The sequence below is a fragment of the Papio anubis genome, chromosome 6 (assembly GCF_008728515.1).
Source record: "Papio anubis isolate 15944 chromosome 6, Panubis1.0, whole genome shotgun sequence".
NCBI classification, from domain to species: domain Eukaryota; kingdom Metazoa; phylum Chordata; class Mammalia; order Primates; family Cercopithecidae; genus Papio; species Papio anubis.
In genome coordinates, this window is record NC_044981.1 from 145,802,788 (window position 1) to 145,822,132 (window position 19,345).

The 19,345-nt window shown below is 37.4% G+C and overlaps 1 protein-coding gene across 5 annotated transcripts in view; it reads left to right on the forward strand.

Annotated features, from left to right (window-relative positions):
• Positions 1 to 19,345, forward strand: part of ROS1 (ROS proto-oncogene 1, receptor tyrosine kinase) — a 142,519-nt gene that overhangs the window by 31,216 nt on the left and 91,958 nt on the right. For 4 of the 5 annotated variants that reach the window (XM_009206215.4, XM_009206213.3, XM_017958384.2 and 1 more), the window contains 7 exons: positions 43 to 140; positions 7,257 to 7,753; positions 9,114 to 9,326; positions 10,103 to 10,213; positions 11,257 to 11,435; positions 13,632 to 13,823; positions 18,019 to 18,119. In XM_009206215.4, the coding sequence (XP_009204479.2) occupies positions 43 to 140; positions 7,257 to 7,753; positions 9,114 to 9,326; positions 10,103 to 10,213; positions 11,257 to 11,435; positions 13,632 to 13,823; positions 18,019 to 18,119 (1,391 nt within the window). Of the gene's footprint in view, positions 1 to 42; positions 141 to 7,256; positions 7,754 to 9,071; positions 9,327 to 10,102; positions 10,214 to 11,256; positions 11,436 to 13,631; positions 13,824 to 18,018; positions 18,120 to 19,345 lie in introns of all 5 variants that reach the window. The other variant, XM_017958385.3, reaches the window with a different exon arrangement.

A 19,345-nucleotide genomic window follows, 5' to 3' on the forward strand; every position in this document is an offset into this window, starting at 1 on the left:
GACAGATGCTAATCCTACCGGTATATTTTTAATTTTGTTTAGGTATGTGTCTGTGATTTAGAGAACTGCTCAAACATCGAGGAAATTACTCCACCCTCTATTAGTGCACCTCGAAAAATTGTGGCTGATTCATACAATGGGTAAGTGTTAGCCTTGTAAAGATGAATTCTCTTCCATCGACAATAAATAATCTTTGAGAAACTTGTTAATGAAACATTGTGGTACCAGATGAGCCTATCTATGCATCTTACTTTAGGTAAATTTAATTAAATTCAGGCAAAGTTTTCATTCTGTAGAGCCAGGAGGGAATTTTTTTCCAAACATAAATCAACTCCTCTAAAGTAGTTATTCCTCTCTCCTTCACAGCCAAATATGGACATATGGGAAAGATCTCCTGTCTGGGAGTCAGGGGCCTCGGTTGTAGTCCTGGATTTGCCACTTCTTTAGCATGGAATTCAGAGTCTCACTGCCCGCTTCAACACTACCTGTGATAAAGCCCCTTCATTCCACATGTTCCTTTTGCTGAGCCATTCAACTTTCGTTCATTTCTCTGTTCTGGTTCTCACATCTATCAAGAGGCTCTTTAATAAGAAAGCTGCTAGCTTCCACCTTAGGAGACAGGAGCTAACTGATAACTCTGCCTCCTACCCACAAATGATACGGACACATTGTACCGCAGTCTTGCTGTTAAATTACAGTAGTACCTCAAGCAAGTAATATCATGTCTATGAGCATTGGTTTATCAATCTATATAGGGAAGGTAATAAAACTTACCCAGTTGGGTTATTTTGAAGACAAAATGAGGTGTTGATTGTGAAAAAAAAAAAAAAAAAGAAATATTTTCTTTTTGTGAACTCCAGATATACGTGAATATGAAGGATAAACACATAGAAAGTTATTTTGGAGTTATTATTTCTCAGATATGACCAGATAATAACAGATCAGTAACCAGTAGGCAAAGCCCATGTTTGTAAGATTAAACTTTTCTCTCTCCTGTAGGAATAAAGTTGCTTTCATTTTGAATGAAAAAAAAAAGTACAGCTCATAACATGTTTTTCACAAACAAAACCTTTTAAAAAAGATTGTTCATTATTGATTTTAAAATCAAACTTTCTATTCCTATTCATTCACAATTTACTAAAGATTTATTTTAACTTCTGGTTTTGAATGAATTACTGAATTATGGAATATTTCAAAACGCTTTGTGATGTAGGACAAGGATTCTCTGGATCTTACTGTTTTCATATGTAAAGGTCTACGGTCCTATGAAATGTAACTTTGTTGTTGACACTTACACAAAATGACTCATTCTGAGGATAATGAACTTTACCCACTAATTGATCATTCAAATGGGATCAGTGAGGTCTTCCGTGGCTCTTTTTTTCCTATTAGGATAAAATGGATTTGTGCTTAGATTTTGCAATGTGACTAGAAATGATAATGATAATTAGTATTTATACTGAATGTGTGTTTCTAAGTGTATTATGTCCAATAATTCATTTAATTTGTATTCAACCTATGAAATAAGTACTTTTATTATCCTAGTTTTATAGGTGAGGAACAGGAAACACAGGTTGATTCAGTAATTGTCCAAGATTATACAGCTGTTTTGCGATGGAACCAGTGGAACCAGTGGAACCAGACAGGCCCTGGAACAAGAAGCCTTGCTCCAGGACGTCTAGCTCCAGAGCCTGTCTTCTAACCATCCCTCTGTACCATGATAGGAGAGTTTCTATAAAAATCAGCATGTAACTTTCAGCAACAGTTTGTGTATAGTAGTCCTAAAGGACATCAGATGTGTGAAACAGTGTATTGTCCTGGTATTAGACATATTTTCGCCGGGCGCGGTGGCTCACGCCTATAATCCCAGTACTTTGGGAGCCTGAGATGGGCGGATCACGAGGTTAGGAGATCGAGACCATCCTGGCTAACACGGTGAAACGCCATCTCTACTAAAAATACAAAAAATTAGCCGGGCGTGTTGGCAGTCGCCTGTAGTCCCAGCTACTCAGGAGGCTGAGGCAGGAGAATGGCTTGAACCCAGGAGGCGGAGCTTGCAGTGACTCGAGATGGTGCCACTGCACCACTCCAGCCTGGGTGACAGAGCAAGACTCTGTCTCCAAAAAAAAAAAAAAAAGAAATTTTTCTTTTTGCACTGCTGAATTGTCTTCTCATTGACTTCAAACTTACTATAAAACCTCTGCTCTACTTCCTACCACCACTTGCCCATCTTGTTCCATCCCAGCTTCTCCTCCTCACTCTGTTCTCCTCTTCCTATGCACCAGATCTCTTCACTTTCTTTCTATTTTTCTTTCTCTTCCTGCTTCAATATAATAATTGTAATCTTTACCATATATGTTTTTCCTTTTACCTACTTTGAAATTCCTCCAAATTCCATTAACAATTTTGAATTCGGGAAACAAAAGCAGAAAATTAAGAGCCAAGCTGTTTTTGCTTTTTGCCTGCTACAATCCATCCTCAGGGAAAATAACATAGCTTCATATCTCAAAATGGAGCTTATATCTCAGGATATTATTCTAGCATAGGAGTTTTGAGAAAATTGATGAAGATTTGGAATAGTCATCAAGGCGAATTAGAGCAGAACTAAATAAGGACAAGGAAAATGATTTGACAGTTGTGATGAGAGGTTGGAATGTTGCCCATTCTTGGGGTTGGGATGAGAAGAATTTATCAAAGTATACTTCTGTTAGCACCTTTCTCCATAATCACAAATTGTAAATTAGCTACATCCACATTAATGGTTTTATGTTTTAGTTAAAAGTTTATTTACAAATTTCATTGTCAATGAAATATTTTGGCAGTATATTTTCTTTTTCATTATTAAGATAACCTGCTTCGTTACTGTGAGGTTTGATTTTAAATTGGATGTGCTTCTCCTCAGCAAATGTAAAAGAACAAAAATTATAACAAACTGTCCGTCAGACGACAGTGCAATCAAACTAGAACTCAGGATTAAGAAACTCACTCAAAACCGCTCAACTATATGGAAACTGAACAACCTGCTCCTGAATGACTACTGGATACATAACGAAATGAAGGCAGAAATAAAGATGTTCTTTAAAACCAATGAGAACAAAGACACAACATACCAGAATCTCTGGGACACATTTAAAGCAGTGTGTAGAGGGAAATTTATAGCACTAAATGCCCACAAGAGAAACCAGGAAAGATCTAAAATGGACGCCCTAACATCACAATTAAAAGAATTAGAGAAGCAAGAGCAAACACATTCAGAAGCTAGCAGAAGGCAAGAAATAACTAAGATCAGAGGAGAACTGAAGGAGATAGAGACACAAAAAACCCTTCAAAAAATCAATGAATCCAGGAGTTGGTTTTTTGAAAAGATCAACAAAATTGATAGATTGCTAGCGAGACTAATAAAGAAGAAAAGAGAAGACTCAAATAGACGCAATAAAAAATGATAAAGGGGATATCACCACCGACCCCACAGAAATACAAACTACCATCAGAGAATACTATAAACACATCTACGCAAATAAACTAGAGAATCTAGAAGAAATGGATAAATTCCTGGACACATACATCCTCCCAAGACTAAACCAGGAAGAAGTTGAATCCCTGAATACACCAATAACAGACTCTGAAATTGAGGCAATAATAGCCTACCAACCAAAAAAAGTCCAGGACCAGACGGATTCACAGCCGAATTCCACCAGAGGTACAAGGAGGAGTTGGTACCATTCCTTCTGAAACTATTCCAATCTGTAGAAAAAGAGGGAATCCTCCCTAACTCATTTTATGAGGCCAGCATCATCCTGATACCAAAGTCTGGCAGAGACACAACAAAAAAAGAGAATTTTAGATCAATATCCCTGATGAACATCGATGCAAAAGCCCTCAATAAAATACTGGCAAACTGAATCCAGCAGCACATCAAAAAGCTTATCCACCATGATCAAGTGGGCTTCATCCCTGGGATGCAAGCCTTGTTCAACATACCCAAATCAATAAATGTAATCCAGCATATAAACAGAACCAAAGACAAAAACCACACGATTATCTCAATAGATGCAGAAAAGGCCTTTGACAAAATTCAATAGCCTTTCATGCTAAAAACTCTCAATGAATTAGGTGTTGATGGGATGTACTTCAAAATAATAAGAGCTATTTATGACAAACCCACAGCTAATATCATACTGAATGGGCAAAAACTGGAAGCATTCCCTTTGAAAACTGGCACAAGACAGGGATGCCCTCTCTCACCACTCCCATTCAACATAGTGTTGGAAGTTCTGGCCAGGGCAATCGGGCAGGAGAAAGAAATAAAGTGTATTCAGTTAGGAAAAGAAGAAGTCAAATTATCCCTGTTTGCAGATGACATGATTGTATATTTAGAAAACCCCATCGTCTCAACCCAAAATCTCCTTAAGCTGATAAGCAACTTTAGCAAAATCTCAGGATACAAAATCAATGTGCAGAAATCACAAGCATTCTTATACACCAATAACAGACAAACAGAGAGCTAAATCATGAGTGAACTCCCATTCACAATTGCTTCAAAGAGAATAAAATACCTAGGAATCCAACTTACAAGTGATGTGAAGGACCTCTTCAAGGAGAATTACAAACCACTGCTCAGCAAAATGAAAGAGGACAAAAACAAATGCAAGAACATTCCATGCTCATGGATAGGAAGAATCAATATTGTGAAAATGGCCATACTGCCCAAGGTAATTTATAGATTCAATACCATCCCCATCAAGCTACCAATGACTTTCTTCACAGATTTGGAAAAAACTACTTTAAAGTTCATATGGAACCAAAAAAGAGCCCGCATTGCCAAGACAATCCTAAGCCAAAAGAACAAAGCTGGAGGCATCACGCTCCCTGACTTCAAACTATACTACAAGACTACAGTAACCAAAACAGCATGGTACTGGTACCAAAACAGAGATATAGACCAATGGAACAGAACAGAGCCCTCAGAAATAATACCACACGTCTACAACCATCTGATCTTTGACAAACCTGACAAAAACAAGAAATGGGGAAAGGATTCCTTATTTAATAAATGGTTCTGGGAAAACTGGCTAGCCATATGTAGAAAGCTGAAACTGGATCCCTTCCTTACACCTTATACAAAAATTAATTTAAGATGGATTAAAGACTTAAATATTAGACCTAAAACCATAAAAACCCTAGAAGAAAACCTAGGCAATACCATTCAGGCCACAGGCATGGGCAAGGACTTCAGGTCTAAAACACCAAAAGCAATGGCAACAAAAGCCAAAATTGACAAATGGGATCTAATTTAACTTAAGAGCTTCTGCACAGCAAAAGAAACTACCATCAGAGTGAACAGACAACCTACAGAATGGGAGAAAATTTTTGCAATTTACCCGTCTGACAAAGGGCTAATATCCGGAATCTACAACGAACTCAAACAAATTTACATGAAAAAAACAACCCCATCAAAAAGTAGGCAAAGGATATAACAGACACTTCTCAAAAGAAGACATTTATGCGGCCAACAGACATATGAAAAAATGCTCGTCATCACTGCCCATCAGAGAAATGCAAATCAAAACCACAATGAGATATCATCTCACACCAGTTAGAATGGCAATCATTAAATAGTCATGAAACAACAGGTGTTGGAGAGGATGTGAAGAAATAGGAACACTTTTACACTGTTGGTGGGACTGTAAACTAGTTCAACCAATTGTGGAAAACAGTGTGGCGATTCCTCAAGGATCTACAACTAGAAACACCATTTGATCCAGCCATCCCACTACTGGGTATATACCCAAAGGATTATAAATCATGCTGCTATAAAGACACATGCACACGTATGTTTATTGTGGCACTATTCACAATAGCAAAGACTTGGAACCAACCCAAGTGTCCATCAATGATAGACTGGATTAAGAAAATGTGGCACATATACACCATGGAATACTATGCAGCCATAAAAAAGGATGAGTTCATTTCCTTTGTAGGGACATGGATGAAGCTGGAAACCATCATTCTCAGCAAACTGTTGCAAGGACAAAAAACCAAACACCACATGTTCTCACTTATAGGTGGGAAATGAACAATGAGAAAACTTGGACACGGAGTGGGGAACATCACACACTGGGGCCTGTTGTGGGATCAGGAGGGGGAGGGATAGCATTAGGAGATATACCTAATGTAAATGATGAGTTAATGGGTGCAGCACATCATCAGGGCACATACATACATATGTAACAAACCTGCATATTGTACACAGGTACCCTAGAACTTAAAGTACAAAAAACAAATAAATTGGATGTGCTTCTCTAATTCTTCCATTGGCTTCTTTCTCCTGATTGCTGGATTGTCCTGCTTCAGTCATGTGTAGGGTATTTCTTTGTGGTTTATAAAATGGTAGCTGTATTGCCTGAATCAATTGTAGATTAAAAAAAATTAGTCCACTGCAAATGCAAAGTAGCCATGCTAGACAGTTATAGCAAAATGATAACTGTACAATTAAAAATTGTTTAAATGTTTTACTTTCTTCCATTTATCACTCAGAATGCATGAGAAAATTTACTGACAAAATTAGACTTAAGGATGTATGTTTTTTGGAGGAAAATGTTTGATGGTAATTACCGTATTTAGCCATGTGATTTCTATATAGTATGTTTTCCTTTAAAATTTTGGAAAACCCTTCCTGGCCAGGCTTGGTGGCTCATACCTGTAATCCTAGCACTTTGGGAAACCAAGGTGTGCAGATCACTGGAGCCCAGGAGTTCAGGACTAGCCTGGGCAACACAGTCATACCCTGTCTCTGCAAAAAATACAAAAATTAGCGGAGCATGGTGGCACACCTGTGGCCGTAGCTACAAGGGGGACTGAGGTATGGGAGGATCACTTGAACCCCGAAGGTTGAGGCTGCAGTGAGCTGTGATTGGGTCACTGAACTCCGGCCTGGGTGACAGAGTAAGACCTTGCCTCAAAAAAATAAAAGACCCTTCCTGTTTTTGAATTTTTTGATTTCTTTAAAAAGTCACTTATAATAATTAAGAGACTAAGCATTACAAGCGAGGCTGAAATTTTCTAATGTTCCAACCTGTAACTTAAACGAATAGAGTATATCTTAGGAAATTACCTTTTTGCACCTTGGAAAACCCTGTTCTTAGCAACATCAGAGATACATACTGATTGTGCAACAGAATAAAGCAATTAGCCGAGGAGGTTACTCATCCACCTTTGGACTGAATCTCATGAGGTTTCTTTTGTTCCTATGTCAGGTATGTCTTTTACCTCCTAAGAGATGGCATTTATAGAGCAGACCTTCCTGTGCCATCTGGCCGATGTGCAGAAACTGTGCGTATTGTGGAGAGTTGCACGTTAAAGGACTTTGCAATCAAGCCACAATCCAAGCGAATCATTTACTTCAATGACACCGCCCAAGTCTTCATGTCAACATTTCTGGATGGCTCTGCTTCCCATCTCATCCTACCTCGCATCCCCTTTGCTGATGTGAAAAGTTTTGCTTGTGAAAACAATGACTTTCTTGTCACAGATGGCAAGGTCATTTTCCAACAGGATGCTTTGTCTTTTAATGAGTTCATCGTGGGATGTGACCTGAGTCACATAGAAGAATTTGGGTTTGGTAACTTGGTCATCTTTGGCGCGTCCTCCCAGCTGCACCCTCTGCCAGGCCGCCCGCAGGAGCTTTCGGTGCTGTTTGGCTCTCACCAGGCTTTTGTTCAATGGAAGCCTCCTGCCCTTGCCATAGGAGCCAGTGAGTGTTCTGTCCCCAGGGTGGTTACTGGCCTTGCTGGAATAAGAGGAAGGTTTGAACTGCTTGGTGTTGTGATTCAATTTTGAGAACCCCATGTGGCTATCCAGTCATCAACCAGAAGCAGCTACTTAGCTAAAAAAAAAAATTTATACATTTGTCCCATGTTTATTAGTTTTACAGTAGGAGAATCTCTATACTTCTCATGTATATCCCAATAGAATAATTTGAACATTTATTGAGTGTCTGCTAAGATCCAGGCATTGAACAAATAGCCAGGGAGATAGAGTACTTGGGTTGAGATTTTTTGTGCCGTCGAAAGCTTGCATGAATTTCAGCAATTCCCTAAAACTCTCGGAACTCGAATCTCCATCTCTGGAGAGAGGTAGTATGTGGGTGGATAAGCAGGTGGGCTCTGGAGTCAGCCTGCATGGATTCAAATACTTGTCTTGCCATTTGTTAACAGAATGACCCTGGGCAAGTTACTAAACCACTCTGTGCCTCAATTTCCACATCTGGAAAAGGGGAATATTTATTATATCTTTTAATGGAACTGTCGTACAGATAAAATTAAAATACATAAGTAGGGCACTTAGAACAGTATCTAGCACAGAGGTCAGCAAACTTTTTCTGTAAAGGAAGGACCAGATAGTAAATATTTTTATTTCCTTTGTGGGTCAGATGGTCCCTGTCATAGCTACTCAACTCTGCCATTGTAGTGTGAAGACAGCCATAGATAATATGTAAATGAGTAACTGTGGCTGTGTTCCATTACAACTTTATTTACAGAAACAGTGGGCCAGATTTGGCCTGTGAGTGGAGTTTGCCAACCCCTGGTCCCCTAGGCAATAGTAAGTATCTAGAAAACATCGGCTGTTTTTTGCTTTAGAACAAAGTTAATTATGTCTGTTTGCTGCGTGTCTCAAAGATGGCTGAAAATGAATAGGTAATTATTTTTTTTTTTATTGATTGGGCTTCTTGGAGGAAGGTACTATACAAACAGTGGTAATTACATCAGAGATTCATCATTAAGCATTTTTTATCAAGAGCCTGATTATATCTGTTATTGTTGTAGAGAACCCCTCCGGCAATTGTATGCACCAAGCATGTAGCTTTGACTGAAGTACAGTCCCATTTGTCAGAAATGCTGTCTCCTTCAATGCAGCTGAATGAGTGGCATGAGGAATGAACACTGTCCTAGCCTCATCAACAAATTATCCCTGGTGGTTATCGAGGTAGTGGATATTATTGCCCAATTGCTCTCCCATTTGAGATGAGGCTGTAGGTGAATTTATTGAGAATTCTTGGTTTGCCCTTGCAGATGTCATCCTGACCAGTGATATTATTGAACTCTTTGAATTAGGCCCTTCTGCTTGGCAGAACTGGACCTATGAGGTGAAAGTATCCACCCAAGACCCTCCTGAAGTCACTCGTATTTTCCCGAACATAAGTGGAACCAGGCTGAATGTACCTGAGCTGCAGAGTGCTACGAAATACAAGGTTTCTGTGAGAGCAAGTTCTCCAAAGAGGCCAGGCCCCTGGACAGAGCCTTCAGTGGGTACTACCCTGGTGCCAGGTGAGAAAATGTTCTGGATTTAGGGAGTGGCTCTCACAAAAAGAGGACTAGCTGAGTGTCCTTTAAATTTCCTTGCCTTGGATGTAAAGAAATGAGAATGAGGGTGTACTGACCTCTTGAGTATGTGTTTGAGTAAACACATATTGAGTTTGTATTTATTTTCTGAGATTAGGAAAGCAAATAAGGCGCCGTGTGATATTTAATTAGTGTTTCTAACCTGCCATTTTAAACTTTCCAAGATATTTTTAAGGAAACACTATAATTGATTCTTTACAGTTTTCTTCTTTCTCATGGTATATTAAGCAGTGGCATTCCTGAACTCTGAGGGTCTAGCTGAGAGAAGTTGAGGGGCTGTGAATTGTGCTGAATTCCATCCTCTTGGCTGAAAAGACATGGAAGAATGACTATACCATTCACATTACTATTGTTATCACAATCTCTTCTGGATGCTCTGAATGGGACCATGACAAACAGTAGTCAAAGCCCCCTCAAAAATAATTCTACAATGATCAAGACACTGTCATAGGGGCAATCTCACCGTGCGTTTTTCTTCACATTTCAAAAAATTATGTGAAAATCAGAAAGTATGTTTAATGGGATCGTTCTTGTTACACAGATAACAATCACTCATATCCTTTTATAGAACTTTTCAAAGTGTTGACATTCTTTTACTTTATAAAGAAAATCATAAGATATAAGACATAGATATAAGTATATAAGATATCTTTAAAGAGTTTGCTTTCCCTGATTCTTTTAATTTCTTTTTTACTAAACAGCTAGTGAACCACCATTTATCATGGCTGTGAAAGAAGATGGGCTTTGGAGTAAACCATTAAATAGCTTTGGCCCAGGAGAGTTCTTATCCTCTGATATAGGAAATGTGTCAGGTAAACACCAAGTCCCCTGTTCACTTGAATGAAAGATTTCTCCTCAAAAGGCTTCCCATGTCATTCAATGAATCAAAAGAATAGGGTATTTTGGTATTAGGTCAATAGTGAAAGGAAAAAATATTGACTCGACTCTACTTCCAGTGATTCTGTTAAGAAAATGTCAGTTCTTACACAGGAATGCTATTTATTAAGTCACAAAATGTGAGGTTGTTTCTAGTTTTATGCCCACCAGGATGGCTTTGATATAATGCTCATGTATTAATCTACCAATGTCATCTCACATTAACAGCCTATCTTGTTCCACTAAGGCAGTTATACTTAAGTAATTTACTATGTGTTTGCTATAAGACAGGAGCAGAAACTGCTGCATAGAATTCTAAATAAGGTGTAAGGAATAATTGGTTGAGAAAGAGGATTATTAAGTAATGAATGGGTAATTTGCCTGGAAGGCATTAGAAGGAAGAAAAGTCTTCGTTCTGGGGTGTTTTAACAGTGATCTTGCCTGAAGATGACATCTTCTATAGTTATCTAATTGTTTATTGATTTATGTGGCCATTAAAAGTACAACAGCATTTCCAACCAACATAGGAGCCAGATGTAGGTAATGTAGCACCAATGGAGAGAATGCCACTCTGGCATTGGCTGAGTCTGGGCTTCCTCTTAATGTACCTGTGAGCCCTCAGGCAGAACACATGATCTCACCTTGTCTCAGGTTAACCATCTCTCAGGTTAACCATCTCAAAAATGGGAATACTTCCTTCTTCATATCTTTGTTTTAGGAACTAAGTGAGATCTGTAAAGTGCCTGGGACAATGTTTGGCAAAGAAGAGATGCTTGATGTGTATCCACTGTTCTCTCTAGTTCCAGAGGTTAAGATTTTGGGAAACATTGTTGAAATATTCTTGACAGATCAAGTTCTAGTGAATATGTGTCAGTGTGTTCTTTAAAATTATGTTGAGGTGCAGATGTGATTTGTTGACTCATTATGTTTTTGTTGGTATGTTTGAAAAATAACTGCTAATCATTCACTTTATTTTGAGACATGGATTGGTATAACAACAGCCTCTACTACAGTGACACGAAAGGTGACGTTTTTGTGTGGCTGCTGAATGGGATGGATATCTCAGAGAATTATCACCTACCCGGCATTGCAGGAGCAGGGGCTTTAGCTTTTGAGTGGCTGGGTCACTTTCTCTACTGGGCTGGAAAGACGTATGTGGTAAGTTAAAGCATGGCATTCTGGGTGCTCTGGAACAATACTTATCCACTTCTGTGACTTGCACACCAATTTCATGTTTTGTTTTGTTTTGTTTTGTTTTAAATACTTGTGTACCACCTATGCTATTATTTATTTAATGTTTATCTTTAAACAAACTCACTTAAAATTTTTTTTGTTTGTTTTTTTGAGACTCAGTTTCACCCTGCTTCTCAGGCTGGAGTGCAGTGGCGTGATGTTGGCCTCCGCCTCCCAAGTAACTGGGATTACAGGCACATGCCACCATGCCTGGCTAGTTCTTGTATTTTCAGTGGAGATGGGGTTTCACCATGTTGGCCAGGCTGGTCTCGAGCTCCTGACCTCAAGAGATCTGCCTGCCTCAGCCTTCCAAAGTGCTGGGATTACAGGCAAGAGCCACCGCACCCAGCCCCATCTCACTTTTAAAATGTGTTTTTTTATAAATTAAATTTGTTATCGCTATTTGTTGAATTAGCTATTTTTTCCCCAATAATAGTTTAAAGTAAATACATGGAAATGCTCACCTGAGCATTGGTGTCTTGGCAGGAACATGGCATGCTCCAAAGGCATGATTCAAGGAAACTAAATAAAGAGACAATTTTCAAAGGTGTACACAGGGCTAGAGAAAATAAACAAAAGATCGTGAAGCATCCTCATGGTTTACAAGTGTGGGAAGATATAAGTCTAGGTGTGAAGAGGCAAGGGGAAGAAGTAGAAGAACCTGGTGAGGGCTGTAGCTGTGGGAGAGTAGCTGATATGGACTGTGACTTTAGGCACACAAGCTGGCCACTATCAAGATGTATGGTCTGGCAAGGAGCCAGCTAAAGGAATAAGAACTCCAACCCCTCCTTCCTCCTGCCTTCTGATCTGCCAGTGCTTCCATTGGCTGAACCTCACCAGAAGCCAGACAACAACCCATTAGCCTAGCAGATAAAGTCCATAGATGTTGGCCTATGGGGGCACAGAGTAGGGTGGAGAAGGTTGGAGATTAGACCTCGAGGCAAAATAAAGACATCCAGCACACCTGTGGAGTGATATATTTTGAAGAGAAAGATGATGGTTAATGACAAGAACATTGGCCTGACAGATGAAGAAATATGTTATTGAAATCATTTTTCATCAGGAAAGTGCTTGCTGTCCATTCATTTATTTGTCCAGCGATCATTTATCTACTACCAATGCGTTGAAATTCTTGAAAGAAGGCAAAGTAGGGAATATAAAATAAATAGCCGACATGTCCCTGCTCTTTAAAAAAACAGCTTTGTTGTGATATAATTCACATAACGCGAAATTCGTTCTTTTATTGTGTAGAATTCAGAGATTTTTTTGTGTGTCCAGTGTTGTGCAGCCACCATCAGTTGTCCCTGCTCTTCTGATGAGATAAAATACATATATGAAATAAAGAAGCATGTGAAGCAATGTATTTAGAGACAAAGTAATATGGTACAATCTGAATTCATAAGTGCCAAAGATGTGCAAGCAGAATGGAATTGAGTGGGGTTAGTCAGAAAACACTCCCTCAAATGGGTTAGTTTAAAAATGCTTTTGAAAAAGGAAATGGAAGAGTGGACATAAAAACCAGTTTTAAGTATTTTCTCTATCTCTTACAAAGGTGTTTAACTTCAGGACAAATTGTTTAACTTTAACCCACTTTACCTGTGAAAAAATAGGGAATAGAAATCCTTCATAAGCTTAATGTGAGGATTAGAAGAGTTTATATTTTAAAGATAAAAAAGTACAGCGCCTGGCACATTATTGATACTCAATCATGAAATATTAGGGAAATATACTGATAGAGAGGAGCAAGTAGAGATGTCATCATTTATAAGGACACATACATCTTTTTTTACATATAATCAAATATATTCCTATCCAGTAGTGTTCACATTGTCTGGATGTATTATTAGGAAAAGTAGTTATTTTTATGTGAAATAAATTTATTTCCCTTCTCTTTGGAGGCATGAAAACAGATAAGCCCTGTGAGAGCAGATGCCATGTCTGTTTGCCTGTTGCTATGTTTCCAAGGCTTATCATACTACCCAGCACATAGTGCCAATCACTATTCGTGGTTGAATGAATGAATGGATTAATCAAGCAATTTATTAATGATTGCAATAAACTATTCAGAAATAATAATGTCATTTGAAAGCCATTAACTGGCCATACAATTATGTTTTTTAGATACAAAGGCAGTCTGTGTTGACAGGACACACAGATATTGTTACTCACGTGAAGCTATTGGTGAATGACATGGCGGTGGATTCAGTTGGTGGATATCTCTACTGGACCACACTCTATTCAGTGGAAAGCACCAGACTAAATGGGGAAAGTTCCCTTATACTACAGGCACAGCCTTGGTTTTCTGGGAAAAAGGTGACAAAATAAAAGATCTGATCATTTAGTAATACTAAATAGCTCTATATTTATGATAATACTGTCTCTCGCTTGTTGTGAGTACTTAAAGCAGACTTCTAAAGGAAATACTGTTTTGGGAAGATCTTGATTTAACCAAGATTTCTGTTATTTGAAAAAAAAAGCCTTATTTGATGGTCATAATTGAAAACCTTATTTGATGGTCATAAGTGATTATATAAGTTCAAATGTACTATGGAGATGTTTTTTAGTTGCTTTATTTTGAGTGAACCCAACTTAAAAGTATTTTAATTTATAACTGTTTTTATAGTCTTAAGGACTTCTGTTGAATATTTTAGAATCTTTGAATCAGGTGGTGATTAGGCTTTTTACTATTTTCAATCAGTTTTGGGTACTGACTGTTCTAAAAACTGTTTCTAAAAACTAGGCAAATTATTTGACTTCTCCATGTTTCTTTCCTTATCTGAAAAATGGGACTATTAACTATTATTCTACCTCCTAGATTTTTTAAAATAAAGATTATATGAGATTATTCATGAGAAGGAGTGGGAATAGGTCCAGGTACAAAGTAAATACTCAGTAGTTAAGCTCTTATTATTATTACTCAGCCTGCAAAATATGCCAGATACAGGAATGTTTCTAAAGCAAATGTTACTTTTACTTCCTCAGCTTCTACAGCAATACCCATTTTTGTTGAATCTGTTTAGCTACCCACCAGGTATCCATCTAAGTTTCTAAATTTTAATTTTTTCTGATCATAATGGTGACATATTTCAACTATAGAAAACTTGAAAATTGCAGGAATGCGTTAAGAATAAATAAATTATTCACACTATTTCTACCTAATACATCCCTTAAGATTTCTTATTTTAAGTCATTTTTTTCTGCAGAGATAAAATATACATAATACAGAATACCAGATCATTTAAAAATATATGTGTATATATATGAACTAATAGTTGAGTCACTTGATCTCCAATTCCAATAACATATATGGGCCATAATTCCTAGGATATTTAAAGAGACCTGATTTGCATTACATGGATTATAACACAAGCATTTAAAAGAGATGGAAATTTATGTACCATATCCAAAGATTAATCATTCTTGTCAAATAACAAAAAGGTCCCTTAATTCTATTTTGGAGTCACTTGAGTCTGAATACAAAGAAAGCGTTTTTTTTTTTTCAAAAAATATAATTGTTAGGGAAAAGCATTTTCATTTTTGTAAAAACATATTGATAATATTATCTCAAGAGTAACTTCTTCTCCAGCTCAGGGACTTTGTCAGTAATCTTCCCAGTATTCTGATATGGTTGTTTGAGTACTCTCACTAGCCAGGAAAAAGCTCTGGTGTGACCTTGGGGACTTTCCCATAAATGAGTGAGTCATCTCAGCATGTTTGGGGGAAATTCATCCTTCTTACCCCTCTTTAAATCCCCCCTCCAAATGCTTATACACTGCAGATGGGAATGTAAATTAATACAACATCTGTGGAAAACAGTGCAGAGATTTCTTAAAGAACTAATAATATTTCTATCATTCGATCCAGCAATCCCACTACAGGGTATCTCCCCAAAGGAAAAGAAGTCACTATATCAAAAAGACACCTGCACACGTATGTTTATGGCAGCACGATTTGCAATTGTAAAGACAGGGAACCAACCTAAGTGCCCATCAACTGATTAGTGGATAAAGAAAATGTGGTATAAATACACCATGGAATATACTCAGCCATAAAAAAAAGAAGGAAATAATGTCTTTTGCAGCAACTTGAATGGAGCTGGAGACCATTATTCTAAGTAAAGTAACTCAGGAATGGCAAACCAAATACTGTATGTTCTCACTTATAAGTGGGAGCTAAGCTACAGGTATGCAAAATCATACAGAGTAATATAATAGACTTTGGAGACTCAGAAGGAGGGAGGGTGGAAGTTGGGTGGGGGATAAAAATACCCTACATATTGGGTACATTTTTACACTACTCAGGTGACTGGTGCACTAAAATCTCAGTCTTTACAACTGTACAATTCTTCCATGTAACCAAAAACTACCTGTACCCCAAAAGCTATTGAAATTAAATATATATATATATAGAGAGAGCAAAAGAATGGAAATTAAAAAAAACACTCCTCTCCAAATCCTCTCCCAGGTTGTGAAGTGCTGTTGTTGCTTTTGCAAATCTGTGTTCCGGTTCCATGGTTTGATGTCTAATCTGTCTGACTCCATTAGTGCCAGTGGATGCTCTGAAGGCAACACATTTTGCATCCAGCAAAGCTCTTCATCTCTCTCTAGCTCATTTATGTCATGTACAGATTTATTATGCAGTAATAATATATTTTGCAATCAGCAGATATAATGAAATACAGTCAGGCAATTATTTATAGAAAGGCCCAATTATTTGTGTGATAAAAAAAGAATGAACAAAGTAAGAGATTCTTCTAAGGTAAAAAGATACCTTTTGCCACATCTGATGAGCTCAACTTACAGCATATGGTACATTTTTACCATAGAATTAAAATTTAACATAAAGATTTCAGTTTAGATCAGAGAGGTTTATATACAAGGTATGGATTACCCTCTGACTGTTTAAATATGAAGCTGCTGACTGCCCGGAGGAATGGGATGATGACCCAGCACCTGAATTTTACTTAGAGTTTGAATAGTTTGTTGTATTCCAGCAAAAAATTGTAGAATCTCCTTCTTAAAATAGATAAAATAGACTTAATTTGTAATGTAGAAACTCTAGTGCATCTCGTTGTAAATAACCAAACAAGGTTAACCTGATTTCTCTTTAACTGAAAAAAAAAAAAAAAAATCAGTAAATTTCTCTCAGCACGGAGCAAGGACTTGATTCAACTCCTAAAAGGCTGGGAATTGCCAGAATACATTTTTACCTTCTGGAGAATAAGTTGGTTGAATTTTCCTGAAGATAGAAGGCTGTGATTTATATGACAACCGAAGGGTTTTTGCCATCATATACCTTGTAACTGTTTCTTTGTAGAAGGGTAACTTTTCAGGAAGAATTTTTACCTCTTGGATACCTTATTATTGTAGTCTTTTCACATCTTTCACTGGCTCATGATTTTTGTCTAAATGCTGCTGTATCTTGCTAAAGATATAGTCATCAACTTTAATTCTACTGGGGATACCTCACAACCTCTAGGTATGTTACAGGGAGATTCCACTGCTCTGAGATCAGGCTACTGGCAATCTTAGCCTATTTGGAAAATATTTGTAAAGCCAAAGAAAGCAAAAACAGGATCTTTGGATAGATCTTTGGATAGTAACTATCTTCGGAAAGCCAAAGATAGCAAAAACAGGATCTTTGGATTCTATGCCATAGGAAAAGCAGCCTTTCTTCAGGCCTCACCTCGTCGACTGGATGTAAACTTAAGATATACATTGCAACAAGAAAGCAAAGAATAGTAAGAAGTGGTTCTCATATGTCATCTGGAAATAGGGCTTTATATACACATTACTATTCAATTTTAACTCACAAACATCCTTTGTGTATGATCTTCTTAAAGTGTATAAGAATGTTTTGGGTTGCAATTAACAGAAAATACAATTCAAAATGGTTTAAACCATTGTTGCCATATTGGAATCACCTGTGAAGTTTTAAAGCATACTGGAGCCTAGGTTCCATCCCCAGAGATCATAATTTAATAGAGTGCAGCCTGGGAATTGAGATTTCTTGAAAACTCCACAGATCATTCTAATGTGCAGCTATGTTTGATAACAACAGGTTTAAACAACAGCAAAATTCACTGGCCCATGTTGCTAAAGAGGCCAGAGTTATCACTATCTTTAGACAAGCTTGGCGCAGGCTCAACGCTTCAGATTCAGTAGCTCTGGAGTGTGATTGATAATTTGTGTTTGTTCCAAGTTTCCAGGTGATGCCGTTGCTGCAGGTCTGAGAATCGTACTTTGATAATTACTGGAGCTAGGTATATAAAAGTGAATAATATACTCGTTGCCTTTTTGTAAAATTTTAGGACACCAGTGTTTATATCCAAATAGCATAGTAATAAGTGTGATCGTATAACTCTTATATTCAGAAAAAAGTAAACATTATTGAATTTTTTATTCCAAAGAGGATGTTAAAGAGAAATCTATAGCATAAGTGTGACCTGGTCACAAAATATGCTTCAAACATGTATTTGGCTTATTTTCTTACCTTACTTTCTATTTAGGTGATTGCTCTAACTTTAGACCTCAGTGATGGGCTCCTGTATTGGTTGGTTCAAGACAGTCAATGTATTCACCTGTACACAGCTGTTCTTCGGGGGCAGAGGTAAGTAGAGTCCCTCAAAGGCAATTGATTGAGAAGCATACTTGTCAGTCATAAATGATAATGCATAAAAATTCATTTATTCTTTCAATAAACATTTTCTGATTATCCACTGTGTTGCAGGCATTGGGCTTTTAGGGTAAAGGGGTTTGTAAATAACTAGTTACAGTAGAATATGGTAAGTGCTGTGAGTATAGGCACTCAGGAGAATGCTGCTTAAGAGCCCAGGAAGTGTATGGATAAGCTTTTCTGCTTCTTCACAAAATAGAGTATGAATTATGGAATGAAGGCAGAACTCTTCCTGTGATGTCTTAAATGAAAACTAGAGAGTGAAAGGGACCACATGAATTACCTCCTTGATCTGTGTCCTCAAACTTATCCCCCTGTCCTGCTCTTGTTGGCATCTCTACATCTTCCACATTAGCATTGTGAGATATTTTAAAAATAAATTTTACACTTTTATTTTAAAAAATCAGTTAAAATATACATAACATGAAATATTCAGATCTTAAGTATTCCATTACATCAGTTTAGACAAATGCATTTTGAGACATAGAACATATCTATCATCACAAAAATTCCTGTGCCTCTTCCCAATCAATCTGCACCCCTCCAGAAATACGTACTTTTTGTGTCTGGCTTCTTTTACTTGGCATAAAATCTTTTGCGATACATGTCGTTATGTGTATTAGTTTTTCCTTTTTATTGCTGAGTAATATTCCATTGTGTGAAGATACCACTGTCTGTGTATCCATTCTATGCCTGTCTTCATGGACATTTTAATTGCTTCCCAATTTTGGTTATTATGAATAAAACTGAATATTTGTATACAAGCCTTTTTGTGGATGTATACTTGGATACATACCTAGGAGTAGAATTGCTGGTGATAAGGTAGATAGATGTTTATATTCTTAAGTAATTGCCAGTTTTTCAAAATGTTTGTGCCATTTTACATTCCCATAAAAATGTATGAAAATTGTCGTTCTTCCATATCCTTTCAACAGTTGGCTTTGGCAATCTTTTTTATATTCACTGTTCTTTGGTGTGGGGAGCAGTACATGTTGTGCTTTTAACCAGCACTTCCCTGGTGACTGTCAATTTTGGTCACTTTTGCATTTGGTATCGGCCATTTATATATCTTCTTTTATGACGTGCCTGTTCTAGTATTCTTCTCATTTTTAAATGAGTTATCTTTTCATTATTGAGTTGTTCTTCATATAAGCACTTTG